At 33.3% G+C, this 20,288-nt stretch overlaps 1 protein-coding gene across 2 annotated transcripts; it reads left to right on the plus strand.

Moving 5' to 3' along the window:
- The first annotated feature begins 16 nt into the window (after positions 1-16).
- On the plus strand, positions 17-20,288 carry LOC149800892 (uncharacterized). 2 transcript variants are annotated; one of them, XM_089954954.1, is made up of 9 exons: positions 90-229; positions 1,259-1,361; positions 2,420-2,457; positions 3,386-3,423; positions 8,559-8,696; positions 13,370-13,576; positions 14,239-14,341; positions 15,443-15,636; positions 16,872-20,288. In XM_089954954.1, the coding sequence occupies exons 2-9, from the start codon at positions 1,341-1,343 to the stop codon at positions 17,129-17,131; spliced, it is 999 nt and encodes a 332-aa protein (XP_089811080.1). In that variant the 5' UTR covers positions 90-229; positions 1,259-1,340; the 3' UTR covers positions 17,132-20,288. The 2 variants fall into 2 exon arrangements, with proteins under 2 accessions (XP_089811079.1, XP_089811080.1); XM_089954953.1 differs by lacking the exon at positions 1,259-1,361 and having other exon boundaries at positions 17-229.

Raw genomic sequence — 20,288 nt, forward strand, 5'->3', positions numbered from 1 at the left:
CAGTCTAAACAATTTGTAAACAGTAAACTTGATGACGAGACTGAAATTGAAAGACGACTAAGTAGAGATTTTAAACAATACAGACACTATGGAGCCAGATGACAACAACCAACAAAGATGTAACTACAATTACAGTTGCCTCAATCAGATAGATGAAGAGTTCTTACATAAACTGCAGTCAGAAAGAGTTCGACATCTTTACCTGAAGAGGAATCTTCTTACCTCGTTGGTATGGCAAGTCCTGTCAGCCTTCAGCTTTAGACCAGAAAGTTTTTTTTTTTCCGCCTGTTGTTTTTCTGACTTGACTGTTGACCACCAGTGATGTCTGCAAAAATTTAAGATGGGGAACAACTTGTTGGTCTGCTTTCGGCATGAATTTGATCTAAATCTATAAACATTTACTTGTCAGAAACAGGCTGAACCATACATTTGATTTGCCTAGTCCATTCGTGCTTGTTTTTTATGTTTTTGTTTTTTTTTACAGATTTGTTGGTTTGAGTTTTTTCTGACTTTTGTTTTATTTTTGTGTTCTGATTAAGTCAGCACAGTTTATATATCGTTTTTTTTTTCTTTCAAAACACCATTATATGTACATATAACTTTATAAGAAACATTCATTAATAGAGTACAAGTCAGTCTGGTGATCAGTCTCTTAAATTGATATTTGGTATAACAGGCACTGAAAGAAAAAATGGTAAACACAAAAGTTGCTTTCCATGCTTCTGTCTGTCTCTTGCTTGCTTACATTGTACCTTTTACTAATTATTCAGCATTTGTTTTGTATAATAGAAATAATTTTTATATAAAAATATTACAAATTTGAAATAAAAAATTTGTTGTATGATGTGAACAATTCTATTCAACATATTTTATATATCTTACGACTCTATGGTCTTAAACTGTAACAGAAAGAAGCTGGAAAAAAAGAGTTTGGAAAATTAAACAAATTTGTTGCCTTAGAATACAAAGTGAAAATTCAAAAGACCCAGTATTGTGAATTAAATCCCAAATAATCTATCACAAGTCCAAAAGCTTGGAGTGTTCTGAATGAATTCCAATAATCTTGAATGTGCTGATGTACCAATAGTATGATGTATCACAATGATATAATCCAGAATGTTTTGGATGAGACCTCAACAATCCCAAAGTAGTGTTTTAGTCCAAAAAGTAAATGAGCACTTTGTAATTCCAATGAATAATTTAAAGTAAATAATTCCTCTCAAATTATATCTGAATACAACTAAAAATTATTCCACAGACTGATCTTAAGATAGGAATGAAGACTTGGTTCACAGCCTCTTCTTATTTACAAACTGTCACCTGACCTATGATGCAAAAGAATGCAATGGAATCCCCTAGAGGTGAGTGAAAAATTCCATCAAATTGCCATTAAGTTTGTTTCTTAAACATTCTAAGATCAAAAAGTTGTATCAGCATGTTTAGAAATGGTCATTAGCTTAAAGTACAATCTACAATAATGGACAAAAGTTAAGCAAACAATATAGATATGCATAAAATATAAGAAACTAGCATGGTTGCTAGGTTGTATATGCAGTTTATGAACTTGATAACTAGATAACAGTCATAACACAAATTTGTAATTGGCAAGTTTCTCAAAAAATCGTTACTGCATTGCTTTGCAAACTATTCCAAGGATCCACCAATCTAAATGATATTTAATATTTTCTTAATTTCATTTTTTAATACTTTTGGTCAAGCTTAAACAAGTTGCATCTTGTCCTTGCTTTTTATAACTGAAAGTAACATCTGTACAAACTGGTATTGCACACTCCAAAAATGCATGGATGAACTAATGGTTTATTTATTGGAAGAAACCTTTCCTTGTCCATATAAGTAAATGTTATATGAATTAATCCAAGAATCATATTAATGTTCAGGGTCTATTCTAGAAAATGTGGAATTCACACTAAAATAATACATATTTTCAAGCCTTACATTCATTCACTAAATCCCTCCTAAATTCATAGATTTTTCCCTTTTTATGAGGGTGGTGGTGGATTATACTATAATATATTATCAGTTTCCTTGACCTATTTGTAATAGAGTTATATCTAGTACTGTTTCTTTACATATGCCAATCTAAATTTATGATGAGCTAATACATAAAAACTCATCTGTTCAAACACCATGGTGATTAGAAAATTTACCAAAAACAGTCACAGGCATTCCATCCATCCATCCATCCGTCCATCCGTCCGTTAAGTATCGTACCAGTTGTTTGTCATATTGTCATATAAATGTTTGGGCAGAGGCTGCAACATCAATTTGTCTTCTGTTGGTTAATTTCTTGTAATGCTTTATTTATTAAGTAGATTTTTTATTACATCATAATTACCTGAAATCTTGTAGCATCTGAAGAAAGTTTGAAAAAATAAACAAGCACCCTTTTCTTTTACAGCCTCAAGATATTTGGAAGCTGTCTGATCTAATTGAATTGTGAGTTTTAGTTACCATATATACTCACTTTTAGCTTGATTCCAACTGCAAACAACAAAGATCCTGACAAGTCTTAGCATAATGCACCCACAGATTAGGATCTTATTTGTTTGTTCTACTGTTAACTCCTAGAAAACTACACAGACCCAGATCTGCAAGTACATTATGCAACAGTAGATCAGGTTTTATTTCTATTAAAAAAAACTATTAATGAATGTTTATGATCGTATAACAGTATATACATGTAAGGCATATGGTATTTATGTGGCCTATTATTAATTTACATGTAATAAATAAAATGTTTTTATTCAAACAAAACCTATCCTGCAGCCTTCAGTCATTTGGTTGCAGTAGTTGGGGTCCATAATTGCTGACCTTGTTACATACTGAATTATGGTACAGTGAGAATATAGAAGAAAAAATGAATACATCATGTACATAGGAGAGGGACAGAATTAACATAATGCCAGAGAAACATAGAAAAATAATTTTTCATTTTTGTAAATTAAATATATTTGTTCACTAAATGCTATTTCTATGTTTGATTTTGCAAAAGATAATGCAGCTTTGATTTCTTTCAAGCCATATCGTCATACATTCAGTTAAAGTTATTTTGGTCCTAGGATCCACAGCAGTTCAGTGTTACAATAAAGGGTATTGTAATGAGACAGACAGAGAGAGAGAAAGAGAAAGAGAGAGCTGTATCTAAAAAATATGATATAAATGATGTCTGACACCATATATAAGAATGAGTGAATCTGATTGGAAATTTTATTTTAAAAAATTTAGTTTAAAGCTATTCCTCAAACTTTAATTATATTATAAAAAATATTGCTGAAAATAGTACATGCTTTTTACAGAAAATCTGAAATATACATTGTTTTTGTCACAAATATTTTAAATTTATAATTTTATATATCTTTTTCAGGTGTTTGCAGAATAACCAAATCACAGAGCTGCCAGACAGTAAATATAATTTTATCATGTGATGTCACTGTATGACATTGTATACATTCATTTCATAGTTATAATATCAAGTAATTATTTTATATAATATAAGAGCACCATTTCTTTTGCATGTGAAAATAAGTTAAACAACGGCCTGTTTTCCGTGGGATTGTACAACTCTAAATTTATATACAGAATTCAATGTAATATCCACATTTGTGTGCAGAAATAAGAACAGTTACATTCTGGATGCCTGTCATCATATTAAGAGCAACTCTGTTTAAGCAATTTAAGTGCACAATTTTACTTTCAAACAGCTGTTATTGTGCATGAAACCATACATTGCGAAATACTTACTTAAATGACTGAATGTTTGCAATTTAATTCAGTAAACTCTCAAGGGGGAGGGGTAATCTAAAGATTCCTTAGCCACAAACTGAGAAATTAAAATGCAGTTGTCTTATTTTAAATGTGAATTAAATTAAGGAACATTATGATAATATAACGCTAGAAAAGATTTTAGACCAGGGGTCAGCAACCTATTTTACATAGCATGCCACCTTTTTTCCGGGTTAATTACAAAGTGAATGAGTGCGTGCCACCAGTAAGAGAGTAATACTGTCAAAATTGAGATTTTTGACTGCCCTTCACATGCCACACAAAACCTCTTGACATGCCATCTTGCGGTATGCTTGTCATAGGTTGCTGCCCCCTGACTTAGACCATTATAGGGAATTCAGTTTATACATGTATAATGCAACTGGCATTATATTATAAGAGGATACAGTTTATACATGCGTAATGTAATTGGCAGTGTATCTTAAGTGAATACAGTTTATACATGTATAATGTAAATGGCAGTGTACCTTAAGGGAATAGAGTTTATACATGTATAATGTAATTGACAATGTATCTTAAGAGAATACAGTTTATACATGTATAATGTAATTGGCAATGTACCTTAAGGGAATAGAGTTTATACACGTATAATGTAATTGACAATGTATCTTAAGGGAATAGAGTTTATACATGTATGATGTAATTGACAATGTATCTTAAGGGAATAGAGTTTATACATGTATAATGTAATTGACAATGTATCTTAAGGGAATAGAGTTTATACATGCATAATGTAATTGGCAATGTATCTTAAGAGAATACAGTTTATACATGCATAATGTAATTGGCAATGTATCTTAAGAGAATACAGTTTATACATGTATAATGTCATTGGCAATGTATCTTAAGAGAATAGAGTTTATACATGTATAATGTAACTGACAGTGTATCTTAAGAGAATACAGTTTATACATGTATAATGTAATTGACAATGTATCTTAAGAGAATACAGTTTATACACGTTTAATGTCATTGGCAATGTATCTTAAGAGAATACAGTTTATACATGTATAATGTCATTGGCAATGTACCTTAAGGGAATAGAGTTTATACATGCATAATGTAATTGGCAATGTATCTTAAGAGATTACAGTTTATACATGTATAATGTAATTGACAATGTACCTTAAGAGAATACAGTTTACACATGTATAATGTAAATGGCAATGTACCTTAAGGGAATATAGTTGATACATGTATAATGTAATTGACAATGTATCTTAAGGGAATACAGTTTATACATATATAAAGCATTTTGACAATATAGTTTAAGGATCTTATACATGTTAACTTTATATTTTATTTTATATACCTATTACAGAAATGTTTTAAAATACCATATATACTCGCTTATAAGTCGCGTCAAACTGCAAACAACAAATATCCAGATCTCCTGTAGCATAATGTGCCTACAGATCAGGGTCTATGTTGTTTGTTCTTCTGATTACTCCTAACAAATTGCAGAGACCCAACTCTGCCAGTGCATTATGCAATGGCAGATCGGGGTCTGCATTTTGCAATTGGATTCAATCAATAAGTGAATACATACGATATTTTTCTGTGATATTTTAACTTGTAGTACTTAATGTTTAAATTTATTTTGAAGGGTTTATTTCCTAAAGTTTTATGCAAAGTTTCATTTTCATATTTTTATAACTTTACTTTTTATCGGCACTCTGAAGCCATTCGTACTGAGGAACCATTAAAGCAGCAGTTTTATATCATTGGAATTGAATTTTAGATGTTGCTTGGGTGTAATAACCAAGCAGACGGCATATATTAATTTAACCTAAATAGTATGAAACGCATGTTATCTTAATCTTCAATTATTGTGAATGCATGTACTATTATTAGTTTGTGAATTTGAAGGTTTCTTACCAGATGAGAACTGATTTTTAATTGTAAAAAGTTTATTGTTTTCAAAAATGAATTTTTATTACCAAAAGGCACAAAAATGTATATCCAAAAATTTAAATGAATTCATAGTATTCCAGTTGTTATGAGGATTTATTGCACACACAAATACACACAAAGACACATACACACACACCAAACTATATTCACTTCTTGCAATGGTTTTTGTGATTATAGTTCTTCTGGGGCTTACAAATCTGCATAGTGACCTCATTTAAAGTTAGTTATGGTATTTTACTCAAGTAAAACATGCACCGAACTTCAAACAGTATACACCCAAGTCTGCTCTCATATCATATACCAGCAGATCAGAATCTACACTGCTTACCGAAGCCATCTATTTAATGAACGGTCTGTACCCTGATATTTTGAAATGGTATGTATTGACAGATCTGTCATATCATGTACTAGCAGATCAGAATCTACCCAGTTGTCCTAAATCATCAATAAAATGAACAAGGCATACCTGATCTTTCAGAACATTGTGAAGTTATAGATCTGTCACATCATGTAGCAGCAGATCAGGCTACCCTGTTTACGTAAATCATAAATAGAATGAACAGTACCTACATACAGAATATACCCTGATCAGGCAGAACATTATGCAGCAACAGATTTGGGTTGATGCTGATGTCAGTTGTGTGCAGATTTTATGAGTAATGCAATCAGACTGTATTTAAGATTTTGCTTTAGAAAGTAACTGTATCTGTGATATGTATCAGAAAACTTGGTTAGTGTAAGCACAGATGCAACATATTTATGGTGAAGTTATTTTATGAATTCATGGAAGTGTGGTGAAATGAATTAATGAACTCATGGAAGTGTGGTGAAATGAATTTCATACACTCATGGAAGTGTGGTGAAATAAATTCATACACTCATGAAAGTGTAGGGAAATGAATTCATGCACTCATGGAATTGTGTTGAAGTGAATTTTTGTACTCATGGAAGTGTGGTGCAATGAACTCTTGTACTCATGTAAGTGTGGTGAAATGAATTCATGCACTCATGGAAGTGTGGTGAAATGAATTTATACACTCATGGAAATGTGGTAAAATGAATTCATACACTCACTAAAGTGTGGTGAAATGTGTTTGTGCACTCATGGAAGTGTGGTGAAATGAATTCATACACTCATGGAAGTGTGGTGAATTGAATTCATGCACTCATGGAGGTGTGGTGAAATGAATTCATACACTCATGGAATGTGGTGAATTGAATTCATGTGCTCATGGAAGTGTGGTGAAATTAATTCATGCACTCATGGAAGTGTGGTGAAATGAATTCATACACTCATGGAAGTGTGGTAAATGAATTCATGCACTCATGGAATTGTGGTGACTTCAGTTCATGCACTCATGGAATCAGGGTCAAATAAATTCATACACTCATGGAAGTGTGGTGAAATGAATTCATACACTTAATGAAGTGTGGTGAAATGAATTCATACACTCATAGAATGTGGCAAAATGAATTGATATACTCATGGAAGTGTGGTGAAATGAATTCATGCACTCATGGAATTGTGGTGAATTCAATTCATGTACTCATGGAAGTGTGGTGAAGAGAATTCATGCACTGATTGGATTATGGTGAATTCAATTCATGTACTCATGGAAGTGTGGTGCAATGAATTCATATACTCATGGAAGTGTGGTGAAATTAATTCATACACTCATGGAAGTGTGGTGAAATTAATTCATGCACTTATGGAAGTGTGGTGAAATGAATTCATACACTCATGGAAGTGTGGTGAAATGAATTCATACACTCATGAAAGTGTGGTGAAATGAATTCATATACTCATGGAAGTGTGGTGAAATTAATTCATACACTCATGGAAGTGTGGTGAAATTAATTCATGCATTTATGGAAGTGTGGTGAAATGAATTCATATACTCATGGAAGTGCGGTGAAATGAATTCATACACTCATGGAAGTGTGGTGAAATGAATTCATACACTCATGGAAGTGTGGTAAATGAATTCATGCATTCATGGAAGTGTGGTGAAGTTAATTCATGTACTCATGGAAATGTGGTATCTAAATTCATGTAATTGTTTTAGTCTTATACACAGGAATAGAAATATCCAAACTCATGATATGAAAAGTAGTTTTATGTTGTACCAGGACTTTTTTTGTTACAAGTGAATTTATTCTGTGCACAAGATATTTGAAATTCTAACCTTGATTATCCTGCTTTCTTTTATCCAACTTCTGCTTTTACATGATTTCCTGAATTGCATGGTTTTATGGTAGGTCATTTAATTTGTATCAATTCATCTTTATCTGACACTTGTATTAAGAACAGATTGTGAAACATTTATGTGACTTGACTGCTTTGAAATCTTTGTACTTGACAAAGATTTAAAAACAAAACCTTCATGTTGTTAGCATGCCAATATAATGCCAGAAATCAGCAAGAGAAATGTTATAGATTGGACACAAACGTCTGAGGTCATTTCCCAAAAACAAAAAGTCACTAAATTATTTAATTCTAGTTTTGTGACTATTTAAATACAACAGAAATGAATGCATTACTTTCACTGATACATGTGAATATTTCTGATAACTAGTGCACCTGTTTTTGTTCAGAAAGTGTACAAAATTAAATTTGGCATATAAAATATTTATAACATACCATTGTTATGCTACAGAGTATAAAAAATCTTGTCTAACATGCAGAAGAGACAGAGGTTAGTTAGAAGTAAGTACAAAGTACAGGAGTCTGTAGCAAATGCTGAAGTTATATTGTGTGTGACAGAATGCCTTTGCTGGTAGTCATACAATTACTATTTTGACAGGCATTGCTGGTAGTCATACAATTACTATTTTGACAGGCATTGGAGATCTCCATAATCTGGAAATTCTGGATGTGAGAGACAACCATCTGACAGCACTTCCTGGTAGGGTGGGGAACATAACCAGTCTAAAAAAACTCCAAATCTCCAGTAACAAAATCAAGAAGTTGCCCAAAGGTACATTAGTGGTTCCCCTTTTGTTTTGTTTTGTTTATTCATTTGTTTTTCTTTCTTCATTTCTTTCACATTGCTGGGTGTTAAAAAATGCAAGATATTTGATTAGTAGAGCATTGTACAGCTTTAAGGGAATCATGGTAGATAATTTGGTAAAGCATTGGACCTGTAGTCTAAGGTTCACAAGATCATTATCTGCCCATGCCAGCCCTGGTCAGCTGCCATGATGTGTCCTTGGGATAGACACTTGGTTCCCATGACCTCTGCATGAGATATGAGAAATTCACATGTAATTAAGGTGTTGTTCAAACCCAAGCAACTGTAAAATCTGATTTGATAAACCATTATTTATGATCACAATCATAATGCATGAATTATTTTTGACCAGCAGACAAAATTGTTTACTAAATGTGTTTCATTACTGGCCCGAACAACCATATCATAAATCTATATATGAACATTATTTACCTTCATTTAACTATTTACAGTGTGCTGATCCCACTATAAAACAGGGGTTGGGGGTCCATAGAACTTGACTGTGTTATAGACCAACCATGTTATAACCAACCAAGTCAGTTAGCTGAAGAAAATGCTGCATGTACCTCAAAAAGGGGGGGGGGTAATAACAAGCACAAAAATACATGTTTTTGACTAAATGAAGATAAATTAATCTGAAATACACTTGTATATTGACAACTTATATTGTTGTAGTACAATCCATAATCTGTAGTACTGTACATGTATATAAAAATTCCATGAATTCGAGTATAGATCACATGTTATAAAATTCATGTATCAGTCACATCCCATTTGAAAACACAAATAATACAGATATTTTAAAAAAATTTAGTCCTCATTTGATCTATACCCAATTGTCACTAAACAGTTCACTATGATATTGTCATCAGTAGCATGTGGCATTAGTTGTGTAAATGCTAAATGTACATGTATTTAAATTGGCATAGATTTTGGTCAGCTGGAGACAGCTGTCGTCTTGCCACACCTACCCTAGGGATGAGGCTGTGAATAGAGAAATGAAAACATGAACAAATTAAAAAGTTTAACAAACATATTAGAAGATAGCCTATCTTCATTTAACTTGACAGCCAGATATCTGTGGCTTCAAAATATTGGAAATTTAATTTGTGTTTTTTGCTGCCATTGAACATTGGATGAGACTGTTTTTGTTTTGTTTTTTCATTTGCTTGCGTAGCACATTTAAAAAAAGGAATTAACTTTCATTTGGTCGATTGTAGCAGTTACTGTTTCTGCTAGGGCAAAGCACAAATATATCTGTTCAATCTGCCATGGCGTAGATAGGGTTATCAAATCGGAACCTTGCCTAGCAAAGATGCCCAGATATCAGCATAAGCAGATTATGATATATACAGTAAGATGGTTTGCCACAGTTAGTTATCAATGTCAGCTTTCAGAAACACATGATTAAGTTTGATTCTCATTCAAGATATGAGCAATTTACTTGCTCTCCTCTCTCAGATTGGTTTTCTAGTGAATGGAAATAAGTCATATTTCTCCCTTTTCCAGCATTTAATTAATCTTGCTATGAATTTTTGGACTTTGGGGAGTTATTTAAAAAGTACTGAAAATTATTGCACTCTACAACAAAGTTGTTTATTAGTGAACAATATGTCAGTCCATCCTTTAAAAGTATTCTGCCATGTACCTTTAGACACTTTCTCAGTCTGATTATCCAATTAAATCCCATTTTATATTCTCCTTTTGGTTGATTGTTCACACAGTGGAAAACTGCACTTCACACCACATAATGGCTTAAAACTGTCTGCTTCTTGGCAAATTTATTTTAATGGAATTCAGCCAAAATCACTTGGAGCTATATCAGGGCTGTGTGTAGGATGTGGCAAAGATTGGATGCTGTGTTCCTTTAGGATGTCTGTCAAGATTTGATGTGCCAGTTTGTTGTCATGGAGTAGACAGATAGCTTTTGTACCAGTGTGCAAAGTGGTGACTTGGTAGTGTTCCACAACTATTTGCAACAAAATTATAGGCCAGTGTGTTGTTGAGGAATAGATATATAGCAGTGCACAGACAGGTGGTTTAGTACTGTTCCACAGCTTTTGGCATAATCGAGGCATACAAATGTCCATTGGCACTAGCAGAGTCAGGCACATGTACCTGAAAGACCAGGCCTTTACATAGAAAATAAGTTGTATTAAATTCTCTCCACAATCTATGTATAACAAAAAGGTTTTAACAACATATTGTACTTCATGTTAGTTGGCCTTTTCCCTTGCATATTTCTTGGACTATATCAAACTCACAGAGTCAGTCCCCAATGGAGCACAGATTTCTATAAGGAAGTTTTGGCAACTCTCATACTTTCTAATGTAGGCACATACATTCTTCATTATGGCCAACTCTTTTTTCACCCTCTATAAATGCTTTTCTTAGCCTTGTGGTGCCCTTTTTCAGCTACATAAATGTGTCATGCTCTTGGCTGATATAAAAAAAAGCTTACTGTGTCAATGGCAGAACAGAGAATGGCTATCAGCTGGAGACACTCCAGCTGGAAGTTACGGTCCATATGGATGGTAGTATGCATGCGTGGAGTGCTATGGTAAGCAGCAACTTGCAGCTGATAGCAAATTCCTTTGACACAAATCTCCTGGAAATGAAGCTACAATCAGTGCCTTTCATTCCTGGCAGAAAAAGTCAGTTGGATTTGCACTGATAGCTGATCTTTTTTAACCAGGCAAAACCACAAGCTATCACATGCGTGTTGCCAGTACTGGACCTGAAATTCTATGCAGTGGATTTTCTTTCATTTGGAACAGGATCTAGGGATATTACCTTCCTCCAACTGTTCAGATTCCAAGAGTGATTCAGAAATAAGGGATTAGACTGCATTGTAGTTCTGATTCACCCTCTGAGATGGAACACATCCTGCACCAGTGCTCTTCACTCTAGCAGTAGAGATCCACATGACTCCCTGCCTGCTATAAGAACTGCAATGACACGTCATTCTTCTCTATCTTATCAGATTTCTCCATCACATTTGGTTCTTATCTGTATATCACTTCCATCCTAGAGAGGATCTCATGCTAGAAAGTCCTCCATTTTTAAAGTGTATAATGAAACTTCACATGCAGATGAAGAGACAGAACTTTAGTTCCATTAGATCAATTCTGCTACTAGCCACTCAATTTATCTGGATATATGTGGTGAAGAAATTGGTACTGTTTATAATTAAAGGTTACCACTCCATAATTTCCAATATCTGCAGACATCATGGGAGAGCAAATATAGGCCACAACAAGGATTTCTATAACTTGTTGGCCAACTTTGATCTGAATCAACACAGGTCACTCACATTCTTCCCTAAATGGATTATTTCATGGGTTCTTAAATGACTCAGTTCCACTCAGTATGAACCTTTGATCATAACATTGATGAAGCTATTTTAATTCAAGACCTGCTTGCTGACACCCTTCATCTCAAATTGCATGTTGTGTGTCATTAGTCAGTCTGAATTCCTTTCAGCTCTGCTTAGATGGTTCTTTGGTTCTTATGATGCAACTCAGGATTCATGGTCAAGAACAAGTTACCATTCATAGGTAATCAGAAATTGATCATTCCCTCCCTCTCCTTGGGGGCCCCAGAGAGCTGAGTGGTCTAAGGCACTTGCCTTTACAGATTGCTGACATCTCACCTATAGCCACATGGATTAAAGTCTCAGTTTAACCAATATGGGTATTAGAGAAAGCTTACCAGTAGCTTCATGTGGGTCAGTGGTTCTTCCTGGGATTTTCTGTGATTCTTCCTCCATTTTTGACAACCAGAATATATTGGCTATTATTTTATAGTCTATCAAGTACTGAAAAAAATGCATGAAAGTGACAAAACCACAAATCAGCCTCTTCTTGCTTTAGAGAGTCAATATTTTTTTTAAGTCTGACTTGCACTGAAAGTGTTCAGTGAAGCTGGCAAAAGCTTTTCCTCCAGGAAGACATTAATTCACAAGGTTAGACCACTGTTCAGTTGAGACATTATCAAGACTTTTAACTGGCATACACATATAGATTTTATATTCGTGATCTAGTCCAAGAGAAAAGATCTGAATTTAGTAGGTCTGGTGAGTGTTGCCTTTGTTCAGTACATCTTGTTTACGCCAGGGGCATTAGTTAAAGCTTTTACTGGATTCATCAGGAATTTTACCTTCATGAGGAAATGCAGTGTTTCTCCTTAAGCTTCTCAAATCCATTATTGTAATCATTTGTTGATAGTAAGTATCTCTAGATTTTACTGCCTGTCATTAGCAGAGTGGTTTTATCCTTTACATAAGAATCCATACTTTAATATCCACCAAAAAAGTTAATATGATCCTTTAATGTATTTCATGGAGAATTTTTTAAAATCATAAATTACTATGTACCCAATCATATTAGGCACTCACACAACTCCCTGCAAATAAAAGCATCCTTGTTGATTCAGTCTTAATCATAAGAATATCATAGCAGTTACAAGGGTAGGTAATTATAAAATTATCCTGTAATAGTTATTTCCCATAGATTCTACTTTTATTGACTAGATTATATATTTATGGGAAAAAGTTCATTCCTAACAATAATGTGTTCAGCTAAGTATTCTCAGAAGAAATGTTTGCATTTTTTAAAAGAAAAATATTTTTTCTTCTTCAGAAATTGGCAATTTGAAGAATCTGACCACCTTGGAGGCCTTAGAAAATGAACTGAGTTACATCCCTTTGCAGCTGGTTAGCTGTGAGAATTTAACCATCTTGTCCCTTGATAGGAATTTTCTGCAGACATTACCACGACAGCTGTGTCAACTCAGATCTCTTACAGAAGTAACAGCATGTGCTAACAGGCTTATATCACTCCCACAAAGTAAGATTCACATGAATTGTCTCCCCTGCATCAGCAAACATCAAGATATAGATGTCACTAAACTGCTGTGCAGGTGGTGCTCTATTAAGATGCCACCACCACAAGTAATTCATATCTGCAATATGTCAAAATCACTTAGCATAAATGTCCATCCATCCATTCATCCACGTTCTAGATTAAGGTCAGTTTTGTAATTTTTAGATTAAGCTCATTGTTAAAGATTTTTACTTTCCAGCTAAATAAAAGGCAGGCCCAGCAATAATGGGACTTAACTCCAATTTAATAAATATTTCTAACGAACTCTGGATGTGTGATATATTGAATTGTTTGCAATATTTAAAAAGATGCTGGAGACTTGAAATAAACTCCAAAAATTACAATTTCCTAAATTAAATCTTTGAATTGTAGCATGACTTATCAAGATCAAACTAACATCCCTCTTGCTGGACACCAATGGAGGCTGTTTTGTTTATGCATTGTTCAGGTGAAAAGCTTATTTTATGTGATTAGGATTAAAGAGGCAAACCTCTTGAAAGAAATCATCTTGTCTTTGATCAGTGCAACACATTTATCGTTTTGACACCCTCTGGAAAGATCACCCACCAGTTAAGGCCATACATTTTTATTGCTGAAGGGGATAATACTTTATGCATATATTTCAGCTATAGGTGAAATGATGTCCTTGAAGTCACTATATGTTGACAACAACCCTAGCCTGATGTCACTTCCAGCATCAACATTCTCCAGACAGATTGGTTTTAACAGGCAAGTAAAACACATTATTCAGCATCCTAAATTCATACATGTCAAGAAAACAGCTTTTATTGTAACTGAACTTCTTATTCCCTTTTCCTCCCTCTAACCACTGGCACAGTGGAACATCAGTTATTCATACCCATAAGGAGACAATGGTTTTAACGGAAAAGTCTATCATTTTTGTCATCAATTGTTAATCAACTGGAACTTTAAACTTTGCGTCCACTTGAGTGAATCCATACTGATAATCAATGTTCCACCGTATATTGTAGTCATGTATATTTGCTCGTTCATCAAATATCAATTTTCAGCAGAAAAATCCAACTTGTACCATAAGATATTTGTCACCTTTATTAAGTCATGACTATCCTTGAGACAAAGTGTGATACAGAATTACATTTTTCTGATATTTTCAAACTGTGTTGGAGTGAGGATAACTCATTTGTGTTAGAGGGCATTGTAGATGCAATAAGATGTTGTAAAAAAAAACATCCCAAATATCTACTTTACCAGCTCTGCTACTGCATTGCCAGTAAAATTTAGTTTACAATAGTAAAACTTAAGTGGCAGCCTTAGATATCAGTGTTACCCTCAAATTGTTATCATTTAAGAGAGGAGATGGTACGCCCTTGATTACCGCCATTATTTTCAATATATAGGCCAATCAATTAAGTTTTCATAACCAATTTTGTTTATGCAGCAAGTCAACATAAGTTTTTTTCCATGTTGGAAATGATCAGATTAAAACACATCGTAACCACTTATTCAGATATTGCTTGTGAAAAACCACAGAAAGATTAAAACACATCATAACCACTTATTTAAATATTGCTTGTGAAAAAAACATTGAAGTAACATATGAACAAAATAAAATTTCTTAAAAAATAGAACTCTTTAAAGCAAATTCTTCACTAGCAATATAAAGATAATATAAAATTTTTATAACAGATTTGGTTTTCTTAGCATCAGATCTTAATTTAAAAGATATTGAGAGTGATGAAATATAGTAGTGAAATTTTGTGTAATTAATCAGTACTTAGTTTCTTGTAACCCTATACAGTAGTTCTTCATTTTATGGTAATGAATACTGTACCTATTTTGTGCTTGAAGTTGTGCCACAGTTGAACCGTCCCATGAGGTAACAGAAAAATTGTGTACAGTATGTGTACGACGAACTAAGTCAGACTTGTCCACCATTGTACTGCCTCCAGAAATCAGAAGCGTGGGAGATCTAGGCAAAAACAACATTCCCAGCCTGCTTGAGTTGTGTTTTAGAACAGCTTATCAAAGTCAAAACCAAACAGGTAATACTTCTATAGAACCAACAAAATAGTTTCTGGTTGGAAAGATAAGTAGGTAGAACACACGACCAGTGCACTGTAGGTCCCAGGTTGGAGCTCATGTTTGGACTTTTTTTCTTCTTTGTCATCATTGGTGGCAGAAGTAGGCTCACATACACTGAACCTGTCATACATCCTAAGAGTCTTGACTACTGATCTCTGGGTGGTGGGAGGCCTTTGGCAGTCTGTGGTCAATAGAGATGTGTACATGTCTTCAGAATGTAGGGGGAAAATATAACAGAAACCCTCATGGGGGTTCTGTTTGGATAGTTAAGTCCAAGTCATATTTTTCTCCATTTTGATACTTGTATGAAAGATTTACTTAGTGCATAGTTCAAAACCATATTTGGGATAAGCATTTACATCATAGTTTGACAGGTCACATGGCTAGAGTTAGGCGATGTTCAAATCCCAGTCTAATTTTTCCCTCTTTGAAGGTTTACTTAGTGCATATTTCAAAACCATTGGTGGGATAAGGGCTGTTCCATTAAGAAAATACATGGGACCCAGGGAAGGCACTTTTATAGTGGGGTACTCACCCAAATATGCAGTTTAAAAAGATGCAGTTTAAAACTTTGTATCGTTTTAATATGAACTTTGTGAAATCAAAGTTCCCTGGCATATATATCTAAAAAACTGCCTTCCCTGGGTACCATGTATGTTTAAATGGAACAGCCCTAAGGTGAAAAGCAATGCCTTTAAAAATATTGCTCCAAGCACATACAATAACCTAATGTGTTCATTCAGAAGTTATGACAGAATTATCAGATTTTGACATTGATATGGGTAAGATTCATACATTATTTAATTAATTAAAAAAGTATAATTTGACATCAGAAGTGGAATAATATACTTCTAACAACTTTGTGTAGCTTAATTGTGTAGAAAAAGATGGATTATTTGATTGCGAGACTTATATTCAAGACTAGTCTAGTTTTAGTGTGCTTCTGAAATGGATTTTCCAGTACTTTTTGTCTGTCATATTTTTACATCAGTTGTTGTTGGGTTTAACGCCATTTTTCAGCACACGATAGGTTATGCATGGCGGCCAGTATTAATGGTGGAGGAAGAACCCTGGAAAACCCGGGGAAGAACCACTGATTTACATCAGTAAGTTGATGAAATAGATCAGTGTGACTCCCATTTTCATGCATATATTTTATTTTATTTTGATATTTTAGTGTTTTATCTGTTTTCAGACAAAATTGATGTTGAACTACCACGATATTTGGAAGACTTGCTCTCTATTCCAACAGGGCATTGCCAGTGCTGTAGACAAAAAGTTTTTGTTATGGCATTTCCTGTTGTGTTCCATGCACAGATAAAAGGAATGAACCTTTTTCTGCTCGGACTTTGTTGCAGCACAAAATGTGTCCGCACATCTTCACTACAGGTCAGTTTTCCACTGCTGTATCCATATCCAGAGGATTTGTCTCTTGCCATTGTACCAGTAAATTGATGGAGATATTAACTAATCAAAAGAAGATCCCTATCCAGTAAATTTATCATCGTTATTTGTTAATTCTGTTTGAAAAGTTATTAGTTCTGAACTGTCAGTCTAACAGAGCTATGTTTTTCAAAACAAAACAAAAACTATTGCTCACCTAGTAAGATTCAACCAAACAAGAATTTTGTAAACACAATGCATGTATGACAACAAAAATATTAATTATGTTTATATATATATATATATATATATATATATATATATATATATATATATATATATATATATATATATATATATATAAATTGAACTCTCCTTACAAAATAAGTTTAACTGTGTGCTATAAATTCATTTTGGGAAAATGTATCAGCAAAATGTAATTAGATATACCTTTGCTTTCTTTTATATGAAGTAAATGGAAGCCAGAGGTTAGACTTAAATTTAACTTTATTAATTTGTATTGTTTTATAACTTACATAAATGTATTATTCATCATTACTGCAGATTTTGTTTTTGGTAGAAATAAACTTCATTCAAAGTAATTTATACATCATATTTTGTATAAATGTTACTTAGATTTTGCTTTTTTAAGATGTACAGAGTGTAAATTCTGCATCAAGTAAAGGGCATAGAGATCCCTGTCCATAAAAGATGCCATATTGTTCCATGTAAGGAGCTTTTTGTGATCACAAAAGTATTATCTATATACATGTCTTATGAGGTTCCAAAGGGGGAGGGGAGGTAGGTTTTTAAACTCCTAAAACTTAAAGTCATAGAAAGTTAACAAGACAGCAGTGCATTTTTGTTCTCATATTCAAACAGATGCATTAGAGAAATGTAACATTAAATTAATTTAACACATCATAGCTTAATGTGCCAAAAATTGCCTGACATTCTGTGCAATGTCATGTTAGTTTTGTTATGTAGTTCTATGTAGAGTTTGCTCCTTTCCTAATTTTATGATGTTCCATTATTTTGATTTTAACATTAACCATAACTGGTAATAAAGATTTTGTTTAGACCTCTTTGTATTCTTTATGCCAGCAATCAAGGTGTCAGACGGTTCATATTTTCTTATCTGTTGTTCGAAACCAGCACTAACATGAGGGCACAGCAGCCTTCATTCTTCTGTAACTGATTAAAGGTTACAGATTTTAACTATCTTTGCAGATGCAATCACTGTTCTGGAATCATATCCAAAAGTAGGTTCCTTTGACCCACCTCTGATACTTCAGGTTTAATGTGTTTACCTATATTCAGTACTGTGATACAAAAGTAAAGTGAAAGTATTGGACTTGAGTAATTATAATACTGAAGCACACATAGGGCATTGGCATCATTTCAGACCCTGTTCGTATGATATAAGCTATTGACAAAGTATTATGAAACAATACAGTAAGTGACAAGACAGTGTAATTTACACTTTTGAGGTGAATTGAGTTCATTACTTAAAAAGGATGAGAACAATCATTTCTGTTCTCATAAAGGAGTAGATACTATAAAAGTCAATTTTAGCCCGTAATCAGATCCAGAAGAAACTTGTAAAATAAATGATTACCCTCTCTCTTCCTTAGTATTATTTCATTTTTCTCTAATACAGTTTTTAATAAAGAAAATTAACAATTAAATAACCTATGGTTTTCTTCTCCACTGTGGTACCTATATTCCTGGATTATAGACATGTTGGCAAAAAGCTCCTATAAGGCACAGTGCCAAAATATATATATATATATATATATATATATATATATATATATATATATATATATATATATATATATATAAAATTTTGCATTTGCACACAGTGTGCATCATAGTCAATGATAAGACATAAAACTTCATTTTTGATTTGAAATAATGTTTAAATGATATTTTAATTGGGTTGATTACCTCTGACACCTAATTTCATTTTGATTTAAAATGTTTCTCACATGTGTATGTTAAAGTGCTGGTACGCTGTAAAAACCTTGCCAGATTTTCAGTTTATGTATTTCTTTATCATTTTTCACAAGACTGCAGTATATGTGAGAAAGCTTGCCAGTAGCTTCTCGTGGGTCGGTGGTTCTTCCCGGGGTTTTTCTGGGTTCTTCCTCAACCATTAATACTGGCTGCCATGCATAGCCTATCATGTGCTGAAATATGACATTAAACCCCACAACAACAACAACAACAACAAGACTGAAGTACACTATGTACATTAATAATAGCCAAATGGTGATACTGTATATAGAGAAGAATTAAGAATATTCAAAATCTCAGCAATGATAGCTGTTTTGTTTGTGCATTGTTTGGGTGAAAAGCTTACTTTACACTATTAATAATTCTAAAAAACTATTCCTTATGATGATGATTGATCCTAAATTTAAATATATTTCTATTCATTTTATGAGAGAGATTATACAATAGTTGCTAACTATACACAGGTGTAGCACTTGTTCCATATATATAGCATGTTTTTATAATTTAATCAACTGAGGATGTTAGTTTTTAAATATTTATTGCCAAGATGATGAGTGAATGGACACTGGTTTGTGGGGGGGGGGGGGGGTACTTTTTAAAAGAGTCTGTTTACCCAAGAATAAGGAGAATTTTGCACCAGTAGTGAGGCTTGCAGTCAAGCTGTTCATTTATAATATTATTAGGCAAAAATGGAACAGCTGGTTGACATCTCACCCAATTTTCACAATCCACAAGCACATATGCAACAGTCTAAATAAGCTGTCCCTCCAGTTTATTTCTCAAAATGGCCATTTTTATTGCTTCTCTCTTTCTTGCACACACACACACACAGACAAGAACGGTCACGATTTGTATTATCAGGTTCAGGAAAATGGGGAACGACAAACTATAATGAGCGAGATAATGGCAAATGTAATAAACCAGTTGAAATAGCAGTATTTTTTTTTTAAACTACTTGCAGGGTTATTTTTAAGTTAATTCAAATCTTTGGATAGATGACACAAAAAAGAAAGAAATAAGGAAATAGTGCAAAAGAACAAATTTAATAGCATGCTATGGTTTGGGGTTCTTTTGGATAAGATTATGTCCCAAAAGTTCTGTTCTTCCATTATAAATAAAATTAAACTTTTTTATATGTCTTTGCATTACAGGTAGAGTAAAATTCATGAAACTACAATAATCCCTAGCTTCAATAAATGGTTCTTTGATA

Source organism: Sinohyriopsis cumingii, chromosome 4, assembly GCF_028554795.1.
Source record: "Sinohyriopsis cumingii isolate HCF-2022 chromosome 4, ASM2855479v2, whole genome shotgun sequence".
In the NCBI taxonomy this organism is placed as follows: Eukaryota; Metazoa; Mollusca; class Bivalvia; order Unionida; family Unionidae; genus Sinohyriopsis; species Sinohyriopsis cumingii.